This window comes from Halichoeres trimaculatus, unplaced genomic scaffold, assembly GCF_033239565.1.
Source record: "Halichoeres trimaculatus isolate MK-OKI-2021-1 unplaced genomic scaffold, fHalTri1.1 fHalTri1_scaffold_14, whole genome shotgun sequence".
In the NCBI taxonomy this organism is placed as follows: Eukaryota; Metazoa; Chordata; class Actinopteri; order Labriformes; family Labridae; genus Halichoeres; species Halichoeres trimaculatus.
This window is the reverse complement of record NW_027437192.1, coordinates 4,591,998-4,612,606: the sequence shown is the minus strand read 5'-3', so window position 1 is coordinate 4,612,606 and position 20,609 is coordinate 4,591,998. Positions and strand designations below refer to the sequence as shown.

At 42.0% G+C, this 20,609-nt stretch overlaps 2 gene segments (V, D, J or C); one reads left to right on the top strand and one right to left on the bottom strand.

Annotated features, from left to right (window-relative positions):
* The window catches only part of LOC141802778 (Ig kappa chain V-III region MOPC 63-like), a 35,046-nt gene that overhangs the window by 10,044 nt on the left and 4,393 nt on the right, over positions 1-20,609 (bottom strand).
* Positions 8,556-20,609, top strand: part of LOC141802779 (Ig kappa chain V-III region MOPC 63-like) — a 29,722-nt gene continuing 17,668 nt past the window's right edge. The window contains 2 exon segments of the V gene segment in view: positions 8,556-8,607; positions 8,715-9,005. Of these exon segments, the coding sequence occupies positions 8,556-8,607; positions 8,715-9,005 (343 nt within the window).

The following is a 20,609-nucleotide window of genomic DNA, read 5'->3' as shown; positions in this document are numbered from 1 at the left end:
ACTACAGATGAAGTAAAAACAGAGAAGTGCAGAAAGTGAAATCCTCTGAACACATGAACATTTCCATGCCAGTACAGTTAGCAGCAGCAATCCTTGGATCCTGACGGAGGCTTTGAACATTTGCTGGTGTTACGTATCAACAAGTCTGGTGATGTGAAGGACAGGGGTCACAGACAGGAAACTAACAAAAGAATATCTGCACCTTAAGACAAAACAAAAACAAGAACTTTTGGTCTAAAATGTGGAGTGGAGGTTTAACTCTCCACAGCCAACCACTAAATCTACTAAAAGAGTCGACGAACTAAAGGAAAAAGGCCTCAAACAAAAGTGAAGTCGCTTGGTGGGAGGATAACAACTGTGCAAAAAGAAAATCTCCTTAAAGATCGACCCTCACATTTCTCTAATAAATATCCTCATTCCCTCAACAAACACACTCAAACTTCAAAACACTCATCACAAACCAAGAGAAACCAACTGAAGGTGTTGGATCTCTGGTGTCACACACTAACTGAGGGAAAGAGCCTCCTCTTATAGACTCCTCAGGCTGAGGAGCAGCAGCTGGGAGCACTGAGGACAGGTGAGCTAAGTGAGAGCTTGTTAGGAGAGCAGGAGGTCACAAAACACCTCCTTCTGTAACAAAAAAGCATTTCATTAGTTTCTCCTCAGTGTGTGTTCTTGTGTGATGAGGTAAATGGTTTAAGAAACTAAAACTTCCATCAGTCACTAAAAGGTTTCTGACTGTACACCCACTGATCCACTGACATGAATCATTTCCATAGAGAGAGTTTGCATCAGCAGCAGCATGCTCCAGTGCTCTGGGAGAGTTTATAGTCCTGAGAGTTGAACACTGGATGACTGACAGCTGTCCTTCATCACAACACAAGACAGACAAATCCTCCTCCTCCTCCTCCTGGTCTTCATCATCAAAGCATGACTGTGAGCTGCGTCCTCATCTGGACTCTCCTCTGCTGCTGCTTCACAGGTAAAGTCCAGAGAATCAAAGTCCTCTCCTCTATCAACATCCGTCCCTCTGAAATGAAGCCCACAAAAGCCTGACTCTGCTTTCTGTTTTTGTCTCTGTATCCTCAGAGTCCAGAGGACAGGTCACAGTGACTCAGCCTGCAGCAGTCAGCTCCAATCCAGGAGGAACTGTCATCATTTCATGTGTGGTCACTCAGGGTGTTAATTTTTATAACAACAACTATGAATTGGACTGGTTTCAACAGCAGGATGGAGAAACTCCTAAACTGCTAATCAGGCACACTAGCACTCGAGAACCAGGGATATCAAGTCGTTTTTCAGGCAGTGGATCTGGATCTAACTTTGCTCTGACCATCAGTGGAGTCCAGACTGAAGATGCAGCAGTTTACTACTGTCAGAGTCAGCATCTCATCAACAGTCAGTGGGTGTTCACACAGTGAAAAAGCGTCGTACAAAAACCTCCCTCAGTCAGACTGAACAGAAACTGAACTGACAGCTGCAGCTGGAAGCTTCAGCAGAGACTGACACACTTCACTTAGGACACACACTTTGATATAAAATAACCACTTACATGTGTTCAGGGCTGGAGCCTCATTAAGTACGGTGTGTTTGGGCTGGTCTCTCTTTGACCAGGAAAAAGATTTTCAGGTGATCTGACCAGACCCCTCAGAGGGGATGGCATTTAAAGGATACTTGAAAACTTGTATCAGGGTTAATTTTCTGTTTCCCAAATTCTTAACTTCCTGTGCACATGTCATCAAAGTGATGAAGACCTTTTCTTTCAGGTGAGAGTGATTCAAATCTCCCAACTCATTTAACATTTCACTTCTTATCTGATGCACACATAAAGTTTCATGACTCTGTCTCTTTGAGCCTGTGAAGTTCCTCAGTTTACAAGTTTACAGAGAATAATAATCATTAAGATGTTCAGTAGACTTTATGCAGCTTTGGTTCTTTTGGCGGTGTGGGCAGGAGCCAAGTCCCACATTTCCCCCCGTGTGGACTGAATCTTTACACTTTATGAGTTTCAATGTTTAATTTCAGCAACTGGAAGAAATGAAGTTTTCCACCATGTTTTAAATAAACTACAATGCTCTTTTTATGAAACCTTGTTTATGTAGTAATCTTAGAATGTATCACATTAAATATCAATGAATGCAGATTAAACATATTCTAACCTGTGGACTCCCTTAAAGTAAAGTTAGAGCAGAAGAAACATTTGACTCAGATTTGAAAAAGACTGAACTTGTCTGAAGCTTCACAATGCTTCATGCAGCTTTCGGCATTTCCTCAAATTTTGTTAAAGCAAAACTACATGATCTTATAAACAAATATGTTAGGTTTGATGATCGTTACCTTAAAGGGGTAGTTCAAATATAACATCAGTAACTTAAAAGAAAAAACAGCAGGACTCAGTCAGAGCATTTCCATAGAGAGAGTTTGCATCAGCAGCAGCATGCTCCAGTGCTCTGGGAGAGTTTATAGTCCTGAGAGTTGAACACTGGATGACTGACAGCTGTCCTTCATCACAACACAAGACAGACAAATCCTCCTCCTTCTCCTCCTCCTCCTCCTCCTCGTCTTCATCATCAAAGCATGACTGTGAGCTGCGTCCTCATCTGGACTCTCCTCTGCTGCTGCTTCACAGGTAAAGTCCAGAGAATCAAAGTCCTCTCCTCTATCAACATCTGTCCCTCTGAAATGAAGCCCACAAAAGCCTGACTCTGCTTTCTGTTTTTGTCTCTGTATCCTCAGAGTCCAGAGGACAGGTCACAGTGACTCAGCCTGCAGCAGTCAGCTCCAATCCAGGAGAGACCGTCACCATCTCATGTAGGACCAGTCAGGATGTTTTTAATAACCACGACCTGCACTGGTACCGAAAGAAAGATGGGGAAAGTCTTAAACCATTTATGTTCTTTATAAGCAATCGACAATCAGGGACCCCAGATCGTTTTTCAGGCAGTAGATCCGGATTAATCTTTGCTCTGACCATCAGTGGAGTCCAGACTGAAGATGCAGCAGTTTACTACTGTCAGAGCGCTCACTTCATCAACAATCAGCGCGTGTTTACACAGTGAAAAAGCGTCGTACAAAAACCTCCCTCAGTCAGACTGAACAGAAACTGAACTGACAGCTGCAGCTGGAAGCTTCAGCAGAGACTGACACACTTCACTGAGGACACACACACACAGAGTAGATCTGTCAGGATCTTACTTTTACATGTTCACAGAACTGGCAAGAAAAACTGTAAATCAGTTGAAAACAAAGCTCAACAAGGAAAACTACACAAAACATACAGAGTATAGAATCATGAAGAGGGTCTTTTTAAAGAAAGTCTGATGTTTGGAGTTCGTTTTATTTCAGTAAACTGTGGTCATAAATCTGTAGTTTGAAAAAAGGACTTTAAAGACTCCAGAAACTGGTCTCTCAGATTTTTAAGTGATTTTCTTATAAAAGTGAAGGATTTAAATATTTTTCCACTGTGAGGTGCATGGCTGAGGTCCCACCAGTGAATAAAAAGCAGAGGAAGAAGAAGAGGAAGCAGCTTTTATTTCTGCACACAGACAGTCTGACAGATCCACAGAGATGGAGGAGATAACCTGTTCAGGATCAGGTCTCACCACTTTCCCTGAGCCCTTCCTGTCCTGGACCTGGACTCCAGACTGTGTATTAATGTGTTTATGTGTGTATCATTTCCACCCCCTGTTGATCTGGAACGCTTCGTGATCTGTAAGTGACACTGAGCAGCTCAGCCCGGCACCAAAACACCATCACACATGTCAGTATGATTGATTTTTCAGGATCTGTGTCACAGCCAAACATATATTAAAGGGAAATTCAGGACTTTTTCTGTACTTGATACCTGTCCTTCCATCATGATTTGTTTTCTTTTCCATCTATCATGATCAGGGAGGAGAGGGATCAGATTTAAAGGCTCAACATAAAACTCAAACTCATCCTGTCTCTGTCATAAACACCAGACAACTGAAATCACAAACTTAAGATCTTATACTCAGGATCCTCTTGAAGACTGTCTTCTTTATAAAATAAGATTATTTCATGAGTCTGTCAGATATCTCATACATGTCTGACTTTTGAGAGCTTTGTTTTTCTTTCACAAAGAAACAGCACAAAGAAAAGTCTGTGTTACCAAAGCCATGGAGTTTGTCCTCTGTAGAGATATTTCATAGTTTAAAGTTTTAAAGCATCTGAGCCACAGATGTTGCTGCTACACGCAAGAAATGCAAAAACGTGCATTAAGGAAATGTCATCTAGATAAAACCCTTTATCCTCCAGCTGACTTGTTTTTATTTTGGGCTGTTCTGATAATTTTTTGACCTTTCCTTCTGCTCTACAACAAGCCTTGAAGTTTGGCCTGGTTACAGCAAAAAGAGCTGTTCTAAGTGAGAAGAAGTCAGCTACTCCTTTTTTTAAAGCCTGGCTAAATAACATGGTTTCTTGCTTGTACTTAGAGGAGATTTGTGTCTGTGCCCATGTGACATGAATTAACCAATGAATGATGACTTGTAAAAAGCCACCTGTCATCTCCTGTTCCTTTGTCACAATGGTGAAGACAAAGGAGCTGTCTGAGGACGTCAGGAGTGTGATTATTCACAAACACAAAGCCTCCAAAGGGTATAAGGCCATCTCCAAAGACATCGATATCCCTGTTTCAAAAGTGCGTAATGTGGTTAAGAAGCTTCACGAGCATGGAGCCGTCAAGACCCTCCCTGGACGTGGAGAAAAGAGAAAAACTGATGACAAAAGTCTTTGAAGGTTGGTGCGAATGGTTGAAAAAACATCACGTCAAACATTCAGAGACGTGAAGGCCAACCTGTAACAGTCTGGGGTCATGGTTTCAACAAGTAGCATACGCTGCACATTAAACCAAACAGGGCTCCATGGGCGAAGGCCAAGGAAGACACCATTCCTGAGGCAAAGACACAAGAAGGAACGACTAATCTTTGCCAAGGAGTACCTGGACAAACCACCATCCTTCTGGGAAAAAGTTCTGTAGACCGGTAGGAAGCCTTGATCATATCACAGGAATCATGAAATCAGAAAATTATCAAGACGTTTCAGAGCGAGATGTCCCACCCAGTGTTAGAAAACTTGGTTTGAGTCGAAGGTCATGGGTCCTCCAGCAAGACAAAAACTCCAAGCACACATCCAAAAGCACACAGGAATGGTTGGTGAGGAAAATATGGGCTATTTTAAAATGGCCAGCAATGAGTCCTGTTCTCAGTCTGATTGAAAGTCTTTGGTATGAGCTGAAATCTGCCATTGGGGAAAAGAAACCTGCAAACATTCAAGAGCTTGAGCAAATTGCAAAGAAAGAGTGTGAGAAAATACCAGCTGAGAAGTGCAAGAAGCTTAGAGATGGCTACAAGAAACGTTTGGAAGCTGTCATCACTGCCAACGGGTGTGCAACCAAGTATATATGCTGTGTTTTGTGTTTCTTCTTTGAATTTACAATAAGTGAGTTAAAATAACAACTTCCTTTGTTAAATCAATTTGGACCTCTAACTGAAAGATCCTGATGATATAACTTTGGTAAGCTTCCATTTATTTCTGAAGATATTGTAGAGACTATGCAAAAAATGAAGGGGTGCCAATAATGGTGAGCAGGACTTTTCATCCTCGCTCCATGTTCCCAAGACAAGGTCTTCCCTTCTTGGAATCAATATTGCAGACTTTGGACTTGGACCGTCATCTAATCTTGGACATTAGGACTGAACTGTCATCCCACTTTTTTAATTGTTGTACTGTGTATGGTAGGGTGCATACTTTTTTTTTTGTTTGTTCTAATTTATTTTTCCTTTCTGTCTCTTGTTTTTTTTTATATTGTTAAAAGAAAAATCATAAATAAAGTTATTAAAAACATACGTGGAGGAAACGAAAGATATCTATTTCTATTTTATCTAAAAGCTGCAAAATGCAGAAGAGTTTCACAGAAGTCGGTCGCTCTCACAGTCTGGTCTCTGTTTTGGGTCTGACATAGAGACAGAGGAGTGAGCTCACCCTCTCCTGGAGGTCACTCAGTCTAATCTTAGCTTAGCATCACTTTCACATACATCAGCACTTCATAAAATAAATGGACGGTAAATGTTTTCTCTGGTTTGTGATGAGAAGCATTCAGAGCAGCTGCCTGGAGAAGAGAGGGGGCCTCAGTCAAACAGCGTCTCATTCCCGTTACAGGAGATCCGTTTGCCTTCTTCACATTCAGACAGCGCTCCAGAACGTGTTCACGCGCCTCTCTGGAGCTCCAACGACAGAAGAAATCACAGCTCCAGAGAAGTCAGGCGCTGGAAAGCAGCAGTGAACAGTTTAATGGACACATCAGTGTGATGGTGTTGGTTTGATCTTTGCTGCACTTTGGTTTGGAAGAAATAGATTTAGTAAGCGACAGAAATGATCCATGATTTTCACAAATTTATTATCAAAGACATTATATTGTTTGTTTTATTGTATCCAAGACACAACCCTTGGTCTAAAAACATAAAACTGATGCAGAAATGTTAAAACTGCAGTTCTTTGAGCGTCCACTAGAGGCTGGCTGCAGAAACACCAGAAACCACAAACACTCCAAGCCAAAAAAAAAAGTGAGTTTAAGAGTTTTAATGAACATGTTTACAGCACGTTTGGGTCTGAATGGCTCATTTCAATTTATTTCACATCTTTCAACAAGTTTTGCCCATATAAGGGCGTAGCTGCTTTGATTGACAGGTGGGCACCCTGTGGCTGTCTTCCAAGACCGGAGCTCCCTAACTTAGCTCTGCCAAACCCCCCTAAACAGCATCTGCTTGTGGTCAACGTTTCAAGATATATAAAGAAATGTCAACTTTCAAAATATATTTTCAAACTTTTATTCACTTTTCAATAACTCTTACATTTGTTTAGAACAGGAAACTATTATCAAACAAAAGCCAGACGCACACAAGTAGAGAAAAAGCCTCAAAGTTCTGTTTATTTTTTTTTAAATAGCTTTATAACAGGCGCAAACCGCCAGGTTGACACGGATCATGACATCATCATACCAAAGTTTCAGCTGTCACAAGGTGCTGTTAGGTACAATGGGACACTTGAGAATCCAACAATTAAGATATTTTGTGTGTTGTTTATTCAGGACAAATGGTTATAAAAAATAGTTTGAAAAATAAAATAAAATAATAATGAAAAATTGAAAAAAGGAAAATAATAATAATAATAATAATAACAATAATAATAATAATAATAATAATAATACATTATTACCATAATTAATTAATAAACAAGCAAAGTAAAGTTAATTTTGGCAATTTCCCTCAAATGACAGACTCCAAACTCTAAATCAGAAAGAAATGGATGACATCACAGACGCTACATTCATATATTTCATAGTCTATGGTCCCATTGTATAGTGTTGTGTCCTGTTCTGTCATTAAACATCACCTTATCAAATGTCACATGGACTTTTTTTGTATCATACTGCACTGATTTTTGCGTGGTGTCTTGTCATATGGTCATATCATGATGCATTGGACAGGACGTCTCATGTTTCTTGTTATTACTCCACCCCTCCATGTATCTCTGGTGGAAAAAAGCTTCAGTTTTTACTCTGGCTGCTTGTTTAAATAAAAACGGTATCTGTTGATTTCAGGCTCATATTGCTGCATTAAGCCTGATAAAAACTGAACTGTAACACGCTGAGAGTCAAACTCATTGGAAACGGTGTTTACTTCTGCATACACGAAGAATACAGCTGCCTTAATCTAGAGCTTTATTTCCTTTTTCAGTCAGATTTTGTTTTCTAAGTTTTCCTTTAAAATGATTATCCATCAGTGATCCATCCTCGTGTCTCCTCTTCCCTCATCCACCTTCTCACTGAGTTTCTGGCAACACAAACACACATAAAGCCCCGTTGACTGTTACACAACCAGCTGGCGTACTTGAAGAGACACATAGCGATAATGAAGCGTATCAGGTTAAATGTCAGGAGAGGAATCCAGATCGGAATAGTTCACAGGCCAGCGGCCAGTCTGCCCCCAGGCGGGCCCTCGGCCTCCCCTCATACGATACCCCAATCAAACTGTCTCCGTTTAACTAGCGCGCTAATTCATGGGGTCTGGCCCAGGACGGTTTGTGAAACAACTCTGAAGCTTTTTATCCTCCAGGATGATCTCTTTATTCCTAATCTGCCACTTTGATCATAACAGGAAGTAGAAGCTGCATGTCAGGGTGGTGCTGGGGTAGAGCAGGAATGCACATGAGGACAGAGGTCAAAGGTCAAAGGTCAGAGCCAATCGTGATTAATAATTGCTTTAAAGTGCACAAAAACCCAAGCCAAAACTTTGACATCATGATTTGTGTGTGTGTGTGTGTGTGTGTGTGTGTGTGTGTGTGTGTGTGTGTGTGTGTGTGTGTGTGTGTCATTTGTCAGAATACAAAGATTGTTGAGTTTTATTATACTACAGAAAACAAGTAGAGAAAATTTTAAAAGACAAAAAGAAACACTCTTGAAGTCAGAGTAAAGTCCCTGACAGACAGATCCTCCTCATCCTCCTCCTCCTCCTCCTCGTCTTCATCATCAAAGCATGACTGTGAGCTGCGTCCTCATCTGGACTCTCCTCTGCTGCTGCTTCACAGGTAAAGTCCAGAGAATCAAAGTCCTCTCCTCTATCAACATCCGTCCCTCTGAAATGAAGCCCACAAAAGCCTGACTCTGCTTTCTGTTTTTGTCTCTGTATCCTCAGAGTCCAGAGGACAGGTCACAGTGACTCAGCCTGCAGCAGTCAGCTCCAATCCAGGAGAGACCGTCACCATCTCATGTAGGACCAGTCCAAATGTGTATTATGACAGCAATGGCCACTACCTTGCTTGGTATCAACAGAAGGATGGAGAAATTCCTAAACCACTCATCAAGTTTGTAAGCAGTAGACTATCAGGGATATCAAGTCGTTTTTCAGGCAGTGGATCTGGATCTAACTTTGCTCTGACCATCAGTGGAGTCCAGATTGAAGATGCAGCAGTTTACCACTGTCAGGGTGCTCATGACAACAACGGTCAATGGCCTCGCACACAGTGAAAAAGTGTCGTACAAAAACCTCCCTCAGTCAGACTGAACAGAAACTGAACTGACAGCTGCAGCTGGAAGCTTCAGCAGAGACTGACACACTTCACTGAGGACACACTTTATGCTGATTTTATTCAGTTCCTTATATCAAACCCTCATTCCCTATGATTCTCTCCATTATGTCTCCATTCATTCATCAGAGTTTTTCAGAGTAAGGTCTGGAAGAAGTCAGGGCTCCATTGCTGCGATTGTCTCATTATTATGGTGGTAGTCGGCAGCATTAGAGTCAAACACACATTTGGAAACAGCCAGTCGACCCAAAGTGATGAACTCCAATGGTCCTCTGACTCATGGTCAAACTACAGATGAAGTAAAAACAGAGAAATGCAGAAAGTGAAATCCTCTGAACACATGAACATTTCCATGTAAACAGTAGAGACAAACTTTAATGTGATTTATAGAAAAGCGTCTGGTTGGTGTTGTGCATAAACTGAACTGCTTGGTTAAAAACTCATGGATGGGAATGTGAGAGCAGTTTACTCCTGAGGCAATGAACGGCTGCTCACAATCCAAGAGGTGCTGAGAAATGGTGAGGACGATGTTTTACAGCAAAAAGAGTCAGATCTACTTCAACACAGTCAGTACAGTTAGCAGCAGCAGTCCATGTGATGCTGACGGAGGCTTTGAACATTCGTTGGTTTTACGTTTCAACAAGTCTCGTGACGTGAAGGACAGGGGTCACAGACAGGAAACTAACAAAAGAAAATCTGCACCTTGAAACCAAAAAAAAAGAAAAAAAAACAAGGCCAAAAATGGCTCTAAAATGTGGAGCAGGGGTATAACTCTCAAGAGCTAACGACTAAATCTACTGAAAATGGAGACAAACTAATGGAAAAGGCCTCAAACTAAAGTTTAGTGGGAGGATAACAACTGTGCAAAAAGAAAATCTCCTTAGAGATCAACTCTCTCAAATCTGTAAATACCCTCATTCCCTCAACACACACACACAAACTTCCAAACACTCATCACAAACCAAGAGAAACCAACTGAAGGTGTTGGACCTCTGGTGTCACACACTAACTGAGGGAAAGAGCCTCCTCTTATAGACTCCCCAGGCTGAGGAGCAGCAGCTGGGAGCACTGAGGACAGGTGAGCTGAGTGAGAGCTCGTTAGGAGAGCAGGAGGTCACAACACACCTCCTTCTGTTACAATAAAGCATTTCATTAGTTTCTCCTCAGTCTGTGTTCTTGTGTGATGGGGTAAATGGTTTTCAAAACTAAAACTTCCATCAGTCACTAAAAGGTTTCTAACCGTACACCCACTGATCCACTGACATGAATCATTTCCATAGAGAGAGTTTGCATCAGCAGCAGCATGCTCCAGTGCTCTGGGAGAGTTTATAGTCCTGAGAGTTGAACACTGGATGACTGACAGCTGTCCTTCATCACAACACTAGACAGACAAATCCTCCTCCTCCTCCTCCTCCTCTTCATCATCAAAGCATGACTGTGAGCTGCTTCCTCATCTGGACTCTCCTCTGCTGCTGCTTTACAGGTAAAGTCCAGAGAATCAAAGTCCTCTCCTCTATCAACATCCGTCCCTCTGAAATGAAGCCCACAAAAGCCTGACTCTGCTTTCTGTTTTTGTCTCTGTATCCTCAGAGTCCAGAGGACAGGTCACAGTGACTCAGCCTGCAGCAGTCAGCTCCAATCCAGGAGGAACCATCACTATCTCATGTAGGGTCAGTCAGAATGTTCTTGTTTGGAATAACCATCAAATTGTACACTGGTACCAACAGAAGGATGGAGAAAGTCCTAAACTGCTTATTAGATTTGCCAGCACTCGACACTCAGGGATATCAAGTCATTTTTCAGGCAGTGGATCTGGATCTAACTTTGCTCTGACCATCAGTGGAGTCCAGACTGAAGATGCAGCAGTTTACTACTGTCAGAGTCGTCACGACATCAACAGTCAGTGGGTGTTCACACAGTGAAAAAGTGTTGTACAAAAACCTCCCTCAGTCAAACTGAACAGAAACTGAACTGACAGCTGCAGCTGGAAGCTTCAGCAGAGACTGACACACTTCACTGAGGACACACTTTATGCTGATGATATCCAGTTCCTCATATCAAACCCTAATTTTTTCTGATTCTTTCCATAATGTCGTCATTCATTCATCAAACCAGAGCTTTTAAGAGTAAGGCCTGGAAGAAGTCAGGTTTTTTCCTGACCTGCATTTCTTAACATCATCTTCATTATAATTAATCACAAGAACTCATTGGGGTTGAGAGCCGTTGGGCATAGGCTGGTTCATCAGGTGATCATCTTCAAAGTCCTGAGAAGCCGACCAGTCTTGGAAATAATGTGAACCATGTGATAGTTTATTGTTGTCAATGCAGAAAGGCATTTGCAGCATTCTTCTGCGTCCAAATTCTTTATACTTTCTTTTTCTTCCGTCTGTTTTTTTTTTTTTTCAAACTGCTAAAACTTCCACAAAATTCAACCGCTTCAAACCAATCAAACTTGAAAACATTTATCTTATTTAGGACCATGGAGCTATGACTTTCCATGACCTTTTCACTGCTACTTTCAGAGATATTTCACTTTTTTCCTAATTTCAGTTCCATTAAGATGAATGGCAAATTTTCAAATTTTTCTCCTTTCAAGACGTTATTCAGCCTCATTCAAACCCTTCTCATTTAGTCGTACATTCAGCCAGAAACTTGATTCAAACTTTGAAACATTCATCTTTCTTTTGGCTGTCTTCAGTGGGTATGACATTCTTTTAAGAATTCATAGTTCTTTTACAATGAGTCGCCAAAAGCCATGATGCTTTTTAGCCCTTCAAGCCATTTAACATTGGTGTGTATTGGATGGAATGTTCCAGATCAGAGTGGGAGATTCAAACCACAGAGTGGGCTGAGAGGGAGACAAAACCTGGAAACTTTCTGGGAAAACTAACTCCCACTTTGGCCACATTTTTCACTCCACCAACACATATAGGGCATCAAGATGGAGGTAATCTTACTGTGCTCCTGTCAAAATGGTTTTTAAAGCTAAAGAATTGAGTCCCTAGTCACAAAATGGCCAACTGTCAGGAAAACCCATCCACAGCCCCCATCTACTCCAATGTTAAATCCTGAGGGTCTTTCTCCGAGATAAGTGACTGACTTCTCATTTTCATCCCTCCATCATGGTCATATTTCTGGGTCTACAGACATGAAACTGACATGGACAGCTTCCTCATGGTCTTGGGGTTCTCACTGTCCAACCGATTTTCTAAAAGCCACTGTGGTCTTGTTATAAATGCAGGCAGCTTAAGACTATGACTTCAGTGGTGAGGTCTTGAAAATCAAAAGTCTGAACCAGCTCTCTGATGGCAGTCGGTCAACAGTCATCACCATGGCAACATCTGGTTTAAGATGGGCCTTGACTGACAGGTTCACATGATTAAAAACACATAAAACAAAATGCCACACATTAACAGCATTTTTAAGGTCAGACTTCCATATTTCCTCAGTCAGATCAATACTTTCATAGATTTTTCCTTCAATTTTTAATTTATTCCTTTAATTTTCAGATTCATTCAGCCATTTAAACTTCTAAATTCAGTCATGATGATTTTTCTGTCTCTTATATCATTTAAAGATTCCCTCTATCTCTGGGTCTTGAAAGTTTGACTCTTTCTTATTGTTCAGGTCACTTTTCTTAAAGATGGTAAGGGCTAAATATGACTTTCATAATAAACCATGTGGTTTGTCATAAAAGATATAAGAATGCTTTGCAGATTCAAAAAGAAAGATTCTTGTAAAGACATTGAATGAATCATGACAAAGACCTTTTTTGATGAACAGCAGCCTCCAAGATGTTGAGGACAAGATCCCTAAAATCATGAAAAAAAAAACCCAGTGTAAAACAATTATGAACTTTGAAATCATCGACATGAATCAACCTGCAGGAGTGAGTCAGAGCATTTCCATAGAGAGAGTTTGCATCAGCAGCAGCATGCTCCAGTGCTCTGGGAGAGTTTATAGTCCTGAGAGTTGAACACTGGATGACTGACAGCTGTCCTTCATCACAACACAAGACAGACAAATTCCTCCTCCTCCTCCTCCTCGTCTTCATCATCAAAGCATGACTGTGAGCTGCGTCCTCATCTGGACTCTCCTCTGCTGCTGCTTCACAGGTAAAGTCCAGAGAATCAAAGTCCTCTCCTCTATCAACATCCGTCCCTCTGAAATGAAGCCCACAAAAGCCTGACTCTGCTTTCTGTTTTTGTCTCTGTATCCTCAGAGTCCAGAGGACAGGTCACAGTGACTCAGCCTGCAGCAGTCAGCTCCAATCCAGGAGAGACCATCACCATCTCATGTAGGGTCAGTCCCAATGTTTATAACAATGACTTCTTAAACTGGTATCAACAGAAGGATGGAGAAGCTCCTAAACTGCTTATTTACCGTGCTGGCACTCGACACTCAAAGACATCAAGTCGTTTTTCGGGCAGTGGATCTGGATCTAACTTTGCTCTGACCATCAGTGGAGTCCAGACTGAAGATGCAGCAGTTTATTACTGTCAGAGTCATCATAACAGCGGGAGTCTTTGGGCATTCACACAGTGAAAAAGTGTCGTACAAAAACCTCCCTCAGTCAGACTGAACAGAAACTGAACTGACAGCTGCAGCTGGAAGCTTCAGCAGAGACTGACACACTTCACTGAGGACACACACACACACACATTTTTTAATGTCAAACACTATCCAAATAAACCCCCTTACTCCTCTTTGATTTAACAGTATCTTAACTCATGTCATTTATGTCAAACAGAGATTTCTACGACAATAGTTAGGTCACTCCTGTAAAGTCCTCCCTAAAGGTTTTGACATAATTCACTTAACGAACAGTTTTGTCCCAAGAGACGTACAACACCAACAAGAATTTAGATTAACCATAACTTATATTGGAGCACCAGGAATTTTTCTCAAGCAGAGCGTAGTGGGTGAGAAGGAGTGTAGACCTGGATGAGGGACCCCAGGTCGGCAGGAGTCGTTCTTGTCAATGTTTTGTAAGCCAGAGGAAGAGCTTTGAATTTTATTGAAGCTGCCACTGGAAGCCAGTGAAGAGAGATCCACAGCGGGGTGGCACGTGCTGTTTTGGGCTGGTTTAAGATCAGACGTGCTGCTGCATTCTGGGTAATCTGCAGAGGTTTAAATGTACACGCAGGGAGGCCTGCTAGAATAGAGCTACAGGAGTCAATGTGTGAAATCACAAGGGCCTGTACCAGAAGCTGTGTGGCCTGTTGTGTCAGGTAGAGTCTGATCCTCGTGATGTTATAGAGGGCAGATCCACAGGCTGAGCAATCGAGGTCACATGAACCTTAAAGGTCAGCTGATCATCAACCAGGACACCCAGATTTCTGGCAGAGTTTGTGGCACAAGTTGATTGGACTCAGGCAGGACACTGATTTGTGGTTGAACCGAGGGACACACTGGACTGAAGGTGACGTTCCTTCATCCATGTGCAGATATCAGCCAGACATGTTGATATCCGAGTTGAGACAGTTGTGCCATCAGGAGGTAAAGACAGGGGAAGCTGAGTGTCGTCAGCATAACAGTGGTAAGAGATGTCATGAGAGCAGATCACTGCACCAAGTGAGGTGGTGTATAAGGAAAAGAGTCTGGGACCAAGCACTGACCCCTGGGGTACCCCTGTTGATAAACCATGTGAGTTAGACACTCCTCCTCACCATGACACTCTGAAGGATCAATCTGAGGCAGGACTTGAACCACAACAGGACAGAAGCTGAGATGCTGAGTTCAGAGAGTGTGGAGAGAAGGATTTGATGGTTCACTGTGTCAAAGGCAGCAGACAGATCCAGCAGTAGTTGAACAGAGGACTGACCAGAAGCTCGAGCTGGATCAAAGGATTTCTCTGCAGCCTGGAAGCAGGAAGTGAAGGATACAAGTTTAAGCTGGTAAGAGGAAATATCAGTTTGTTTTAGGGGATTATGCCAATTTCTTTCTGCTGCCTTAGGCCCTCCTTTTTGTTCTCTTGAAACTTTAGAGTACCATGGACTTGGTGGATTTTTCTTGGCTGGTTTTGACACAAGGACACAGTTCGTCCAGAGATGAGCAAAGTGTTTCTGTCTGGAAAATCTTAAAGCTTGCAAACACCTCAGCTACAAAATATAGGGGAAAAAAAAAGAAAATAATTCAACATTGTATTTAACTGTTTATGAGGGTTATTCTATTATTATTCATAGTACTTTATAGTAATATGTCAAATTAAAATATTACTCTTAGTGTAATAAAATGACTTGATGGAGTCAGTCAGATCATTTCCATAGAGAGAGTTTGCATCAGCAGCAGCATGCTCCAGTGCTCTGGGAGAGTTTATAGTCCTGAGAGTTGAACACTGGATGACTGACAGCTGTCCTTCATCACAACACAAGACAGACAAATCCTCCTCATCCTCCTCCTCCTCCTCCTCGTCTTCATCATCAAAGCATGACTGTGAGCTGCGTCCTCATCTGGACTCTCCTCTGCTGCTGCTTCACAGGTAAAGTCCAGAGAATCAAAGTCCTCTCCTCTATCAACATCCGTCCCTCTGAAATGAAGCCCACAAAAGCCTGACTCTGCTTTCTGTTTTTGTCTCTGTATCCTCAGAGTCCAGAGGACAGGTCACAGTGACTCAGCCTGCAGCAGTCAGCTCCAATCCAGGAGGAACCGTCACCATCTCATGTAAAACCAGTCCAAATATTGATACTAAGTACATGTGCTGGTTCCAACACAAGGATGGAGAAACTGGTAAACTGCTCATTAATGCTATTAGTACTCGGGCATCAGGGATTTCAAGTCGTTTTACAGGCAGTGGATCAGAAGGTGGATCTAACTTTGCTCTGACCATCAGTGGAGTCCAGACTGAAGATGCAGCAGTTTACTACTGTCTGGGTTCTCACAACATCAACAATCAGTGGAGTATCACACAGTGAAAAAGTGTCGTACAAAAACCTCCCTCAGTCAGACTGAACAGAAACTGAACTGACAGCTGCAGCTGGAAGCTTCAGCAGAGACTGACACACTTCACTGAGGACACACTTTACATTTTACACTTAATGCTGATGATATCCAATTTCAATCCTCTGATTCTCTCCACAATGTCTCCATTCATTCATTCATCAAAGCAGAGTTTTTCAGAGTCAGGTCTGGAAGAAGTCAGGGCTCCATTGCTGTGATTGTCTCATTATTATGGTGGTAGTTGGCAGCATTAGAGTCAAACACACATTTGGAAACAGCCAGTCGACCCAAAGTGATGAACTCCAATGGTGTAATGATCATTCTGTCTTTTCTTGCTCCCTGTTCGTCTAGTCTAGAAGACAGGATCTGAACTGATGGATCCTTATTGCACTGATCATGTTGTCTTCAATCTCAGACTGAAGAAGAAATGTCCCTCAGGTGAAGTTGTTTCTTGGTTTTCTAATGATCCTGATACGTCTCACAGTGTTTGGTCTGATGGTCTCTGCTCTGACAGAATCTCTGTCTATAAAGGTGTTCCTCAGGGCTCTGTGTTAGGCCCAGTTTTATTTCCTTATTACATGAATCATGGGAGTCAAAATGTGTCCAAAGCTACTTTCCATTTGTACTCTGATGACTCTGTTTATTGTTGTGTGTCAGCACTTGCACAGGGAGTTAAGTTCTTTCATCAGGAGTTTGGTGTTATTCAAAGTCAACCGCTTGATTTAAACTTGGGCAGGGAAAAAAAATCATGTTTTTTTTTTTTTTTTATCCAACTCAAAGGCTCAGTCTCAAAATAAACTAATGGTTTCACAGATTATAAGGAGGAGGAAGAGGTGGATTTTTCTTGTGATCAGAGGTTTATGTTGCTTCAACAGTTGCAGCACTGAGAAATCTGACATGAATCATTTCCATAGAGAGAGAGTTTGCATCAGCAGCAGCATGCTCCAGTGCTCTGGGAGAGTTTATAGTCCTGAGAGTTGAACACTGGATGACTGAAAGCTGTCCTTCATCACAACACAAGACAGACAAATCCTCCTCCTCCTCCTCCTCGTCTTCATCTTTAAACATGACTGTGAGCTGCGTCCTCATCTGGACTCTCCTCTGCTGCTGCTTCACAGGTAAAGTCCAGAGAATCAAAGTCCTCTCCTCTATCAACATCCGTCCCTCTGAAATGAAGCCCACAAAAGCCTGACTCTGCTTTCTGTTTTTGTCTCTGTATCCTCAGAGTCCAGAGGACAGGTCACAGTGACTCAGCCTGCAGCAGTCAGCTCCAATCCAGGTCACTCTGTCACCATCCCATGTACCACCAGTGAGGACGTGCATGTTCATAGCAGGTATGGCTACTACCTACACTGGAACCTACAGAAGGATGGAGAAAGTACCAAACTTCTGATTTCCTGGGTTAGCACTCGGGCATCAGGGATATCAAGTCGTTTTTCAGGCAGTGGATCTGGATCTAACTTTGCTCTGACCATCAGTGGAGTTCAGATGAAAGATGCAGCAGTTTACTACTGTATGGTTGACCATAGCACCAACAGTCAGGCTGCGTTCACACAGTGAAAAATCATCGTACAAAAACCTCCCTCGGTCTGACTGAACAGAAACTGAACTGACAGCTGCAGCTGGAAGCTTCAGCAGAGACTGACACACTTCACTGACACATCAACCTTGTGAGCTGTGATGCGTCCAGCTCAGGGGGAACCTACAGAGATCATGAGAGGTGACCCTGACTTCTCTTCCTCCAAAGAATTGCAGATAAAATGATCTTTGGACGTGAGGAATACGCCACAAAAACACACAAAAGTTTTCTCAGTGTACCCTTAATTTCCTGTTTAGGAAACAGTTGCTTAGAAGAAAGACAAATATCTGAGCTGAATTCCTGAAAAAAAAGGAGAAATTGGATCAGTCAAAAGGAGCCTCACTCCCACCCTGCACAACAGACAAACTAACAAACTGTCAAGAGATCTAGAAATCAAAATACAAACACAATTCAGACACACTTTCAAGAAACAAAGACAAAGATTTTTCACACTAAGCCCAATTTTTTAATCTCAGCCTTGATTGGTTATTTTATCTTTGTGTTTTAGGTAATTTTCCTGTTGGAAGACCCTGAGACCAAGCTTGATGATTCTGGGCTCTGAGATGCCTTTATAGTCTTGAGATTTCAGTGAATTTTCTGAATTATCAAAATCATTTGACACAGTGATATTTTAATAACTGAGGTTTGATAACTGAGTTTAACTGGTTTGAAACATCCTCTTTATCAGGAATCAATGAGTTGGAACAGAGCAAACTTATCTTACAGCCACGTACAGCGTGGTGTTCCACAGGGCTCTGTATTAGGTCCTCCTTTTATGATGATATTCTATAAGTAATGAGGTTTACTGATGAGTAAGAAAAAAAATAAAATAAAAAACATGGGCCACACCATGTAGTGCTAAAGAAGTAAAACCTTAAAAACACCCCAAACAGCTGGCAAAGCTTAACCAAACAAAAGTCTGTCCTTGAAGACTTCTTAGTTATTTCTGGACTGAACTCTGAGGGTATTAAAATGGAAGTTAAGGGAAAAACTAAAAATGAGAGCTGTTCTCAGCTGCTTCAGTGAAGTGTGACGAAAACTTCCAGCTGCAGCTGTCAGTTCAGTTTCTGTTCAGTCTGACTGAGGGAGGTTTTTGTACGACACTTTTTCACTGTGTGAACGACCAAACACTGTTGATGTAATGACGACGCTGACAGTGGTAAACTGCTGCATCTTCAGTCTGGACTCCACTGATGGTCAGAGCAAAGTTAGATCCAGATCCACTGCCTGAAAAACGACTTGATATCCCTGGTTCTCGAGTGCTAGCAAATCTAATAATCAGTTTAGGACTTTCTCCATCCTTCTGTTGGTACCAGTGTACAATTTGATGGTTATTCCAAACATGAACATTCTGACTGGTCCTACATGAGATGGTGACAGTTCCTCCTGGATTGGAGCTGACTGCTGCAGGCTGAGTCACTGTGACCTGTCCTCTGGACTCTGAGGATACAGAGACAAAAACAGAAAGCAGAGTCAGGCTTCTGTGGGCTTCATTTCAGAGGGACGGATGTTGATAGAGGAGAGGACTTTGATTCTCTGGACTTTACCTGTGAAGCAGCAGCAGAGGAGAGTCCAGATGAGGACGCAGCTCACAGTCATGCTTTGATGATGATGAAGAGGAGGAAGCAGAGGAGGATTTGTCTGTCTTGTGTTGTGATGAAGGACAGCTGTCAGTCATCCAGTGTTCAACTCTCAGGACTATAAACTCTCCCAGAGCACTGGAGCATGCTGCTGCTGATGCAAACTCTCTCTATGGAAATGATTCATCTCAGTGGATCAGTGAATGTTGAGATATGAACCTTCCTCACTCTCTGCTCCCATTGTTGAAGCTACATTGAGCCTAAAGGACAAGAAGCTCTTGTTATCATCATATGTATGATTCTCTATTTGTTTTTCAGTAAATTATTGTTTGTGATGCACATGAGGGCGGAAACAGGAGAGAAACCCTTTAGTTGCCCCGTTTGCGAAAATACTTTCTTACAACATGGACCTAAAAAAAAAATGTTTCTGTTTTGTGGAGTTTCTTTGTGATTCTTGTCTTGTGTTTTCTCTCTTTCCTGTTTTCGTCTGTAGTTTTTGCTCTTTTTGGTTTTTGTCATGTTATGATCCTTTTCTTACGTTTGTTCTTCGTGTTTCAGTGTTTTGGATTTATCTTGTCTCAGTCTTTAGTTTCTCTTTGGTTTTGGCCATGTCCACTTAGTCAGGTATCTGGGAATCACAAATCGTTAAATATGTTTATTCATGTCGTTCACACCAAACTGCGAATTTTATGTCACCAAAAACTGCATTTTCTGAAAGCTCCGGCTAAAGTGAAGATTTTGGAGATCTCTTGTTTAATGGTTTAGCGTAAACACAGAGAAAACAGAGTTTTAGTTTAAACATCAGAGCTGAATGACAGGGGCTCATTCTGATTGGCTGGCATAGGTCCTACATCTAAACAGCCTATGTAAATATGGGTTTAAGATACTTTGAGCCGGACTTGTCAGTGGATTTTCCCGCTGTATGTCAACGAAAGAATTTGTAAAAACGGAGAGAAGAGGTCGTTGTTTTTAAAAATACCCAGCTGCGTGAGGACAAGGCATCAGTTCTCCTTGTGTTTCCCTCCTGTTTGTTTTCCCCTCATGTTTCCTATGTGTCTTGTTTCTCACCTGTGTTGATTGTCCCTGTGCCTTTATGGTCTCTGTGAGTCTTAAGAGCTTTGTCTCTTCCTTGTTTGCTGTCTGCTGTCAATTCTCTCTGTATGTGCAAGGTAACATTTATTCATGCTGCTCTGGTTTGCTGACTGGGCTGGTTCAATGTCTCTACACAGCTGCTGATTCAGATCACTTCCTCCTTATCTGAGGGAGGTTTTTGTACGACACTTTTTCACTGTGTGAACACATACGGACTGTAATAACCCTCACAGTAGTAAACTGCTGCATCTTCAGTCTGGACTCCACTGATGGTCAGAGCAAAGTTAGATCCAGATCCACTGCCTGTAAACCTA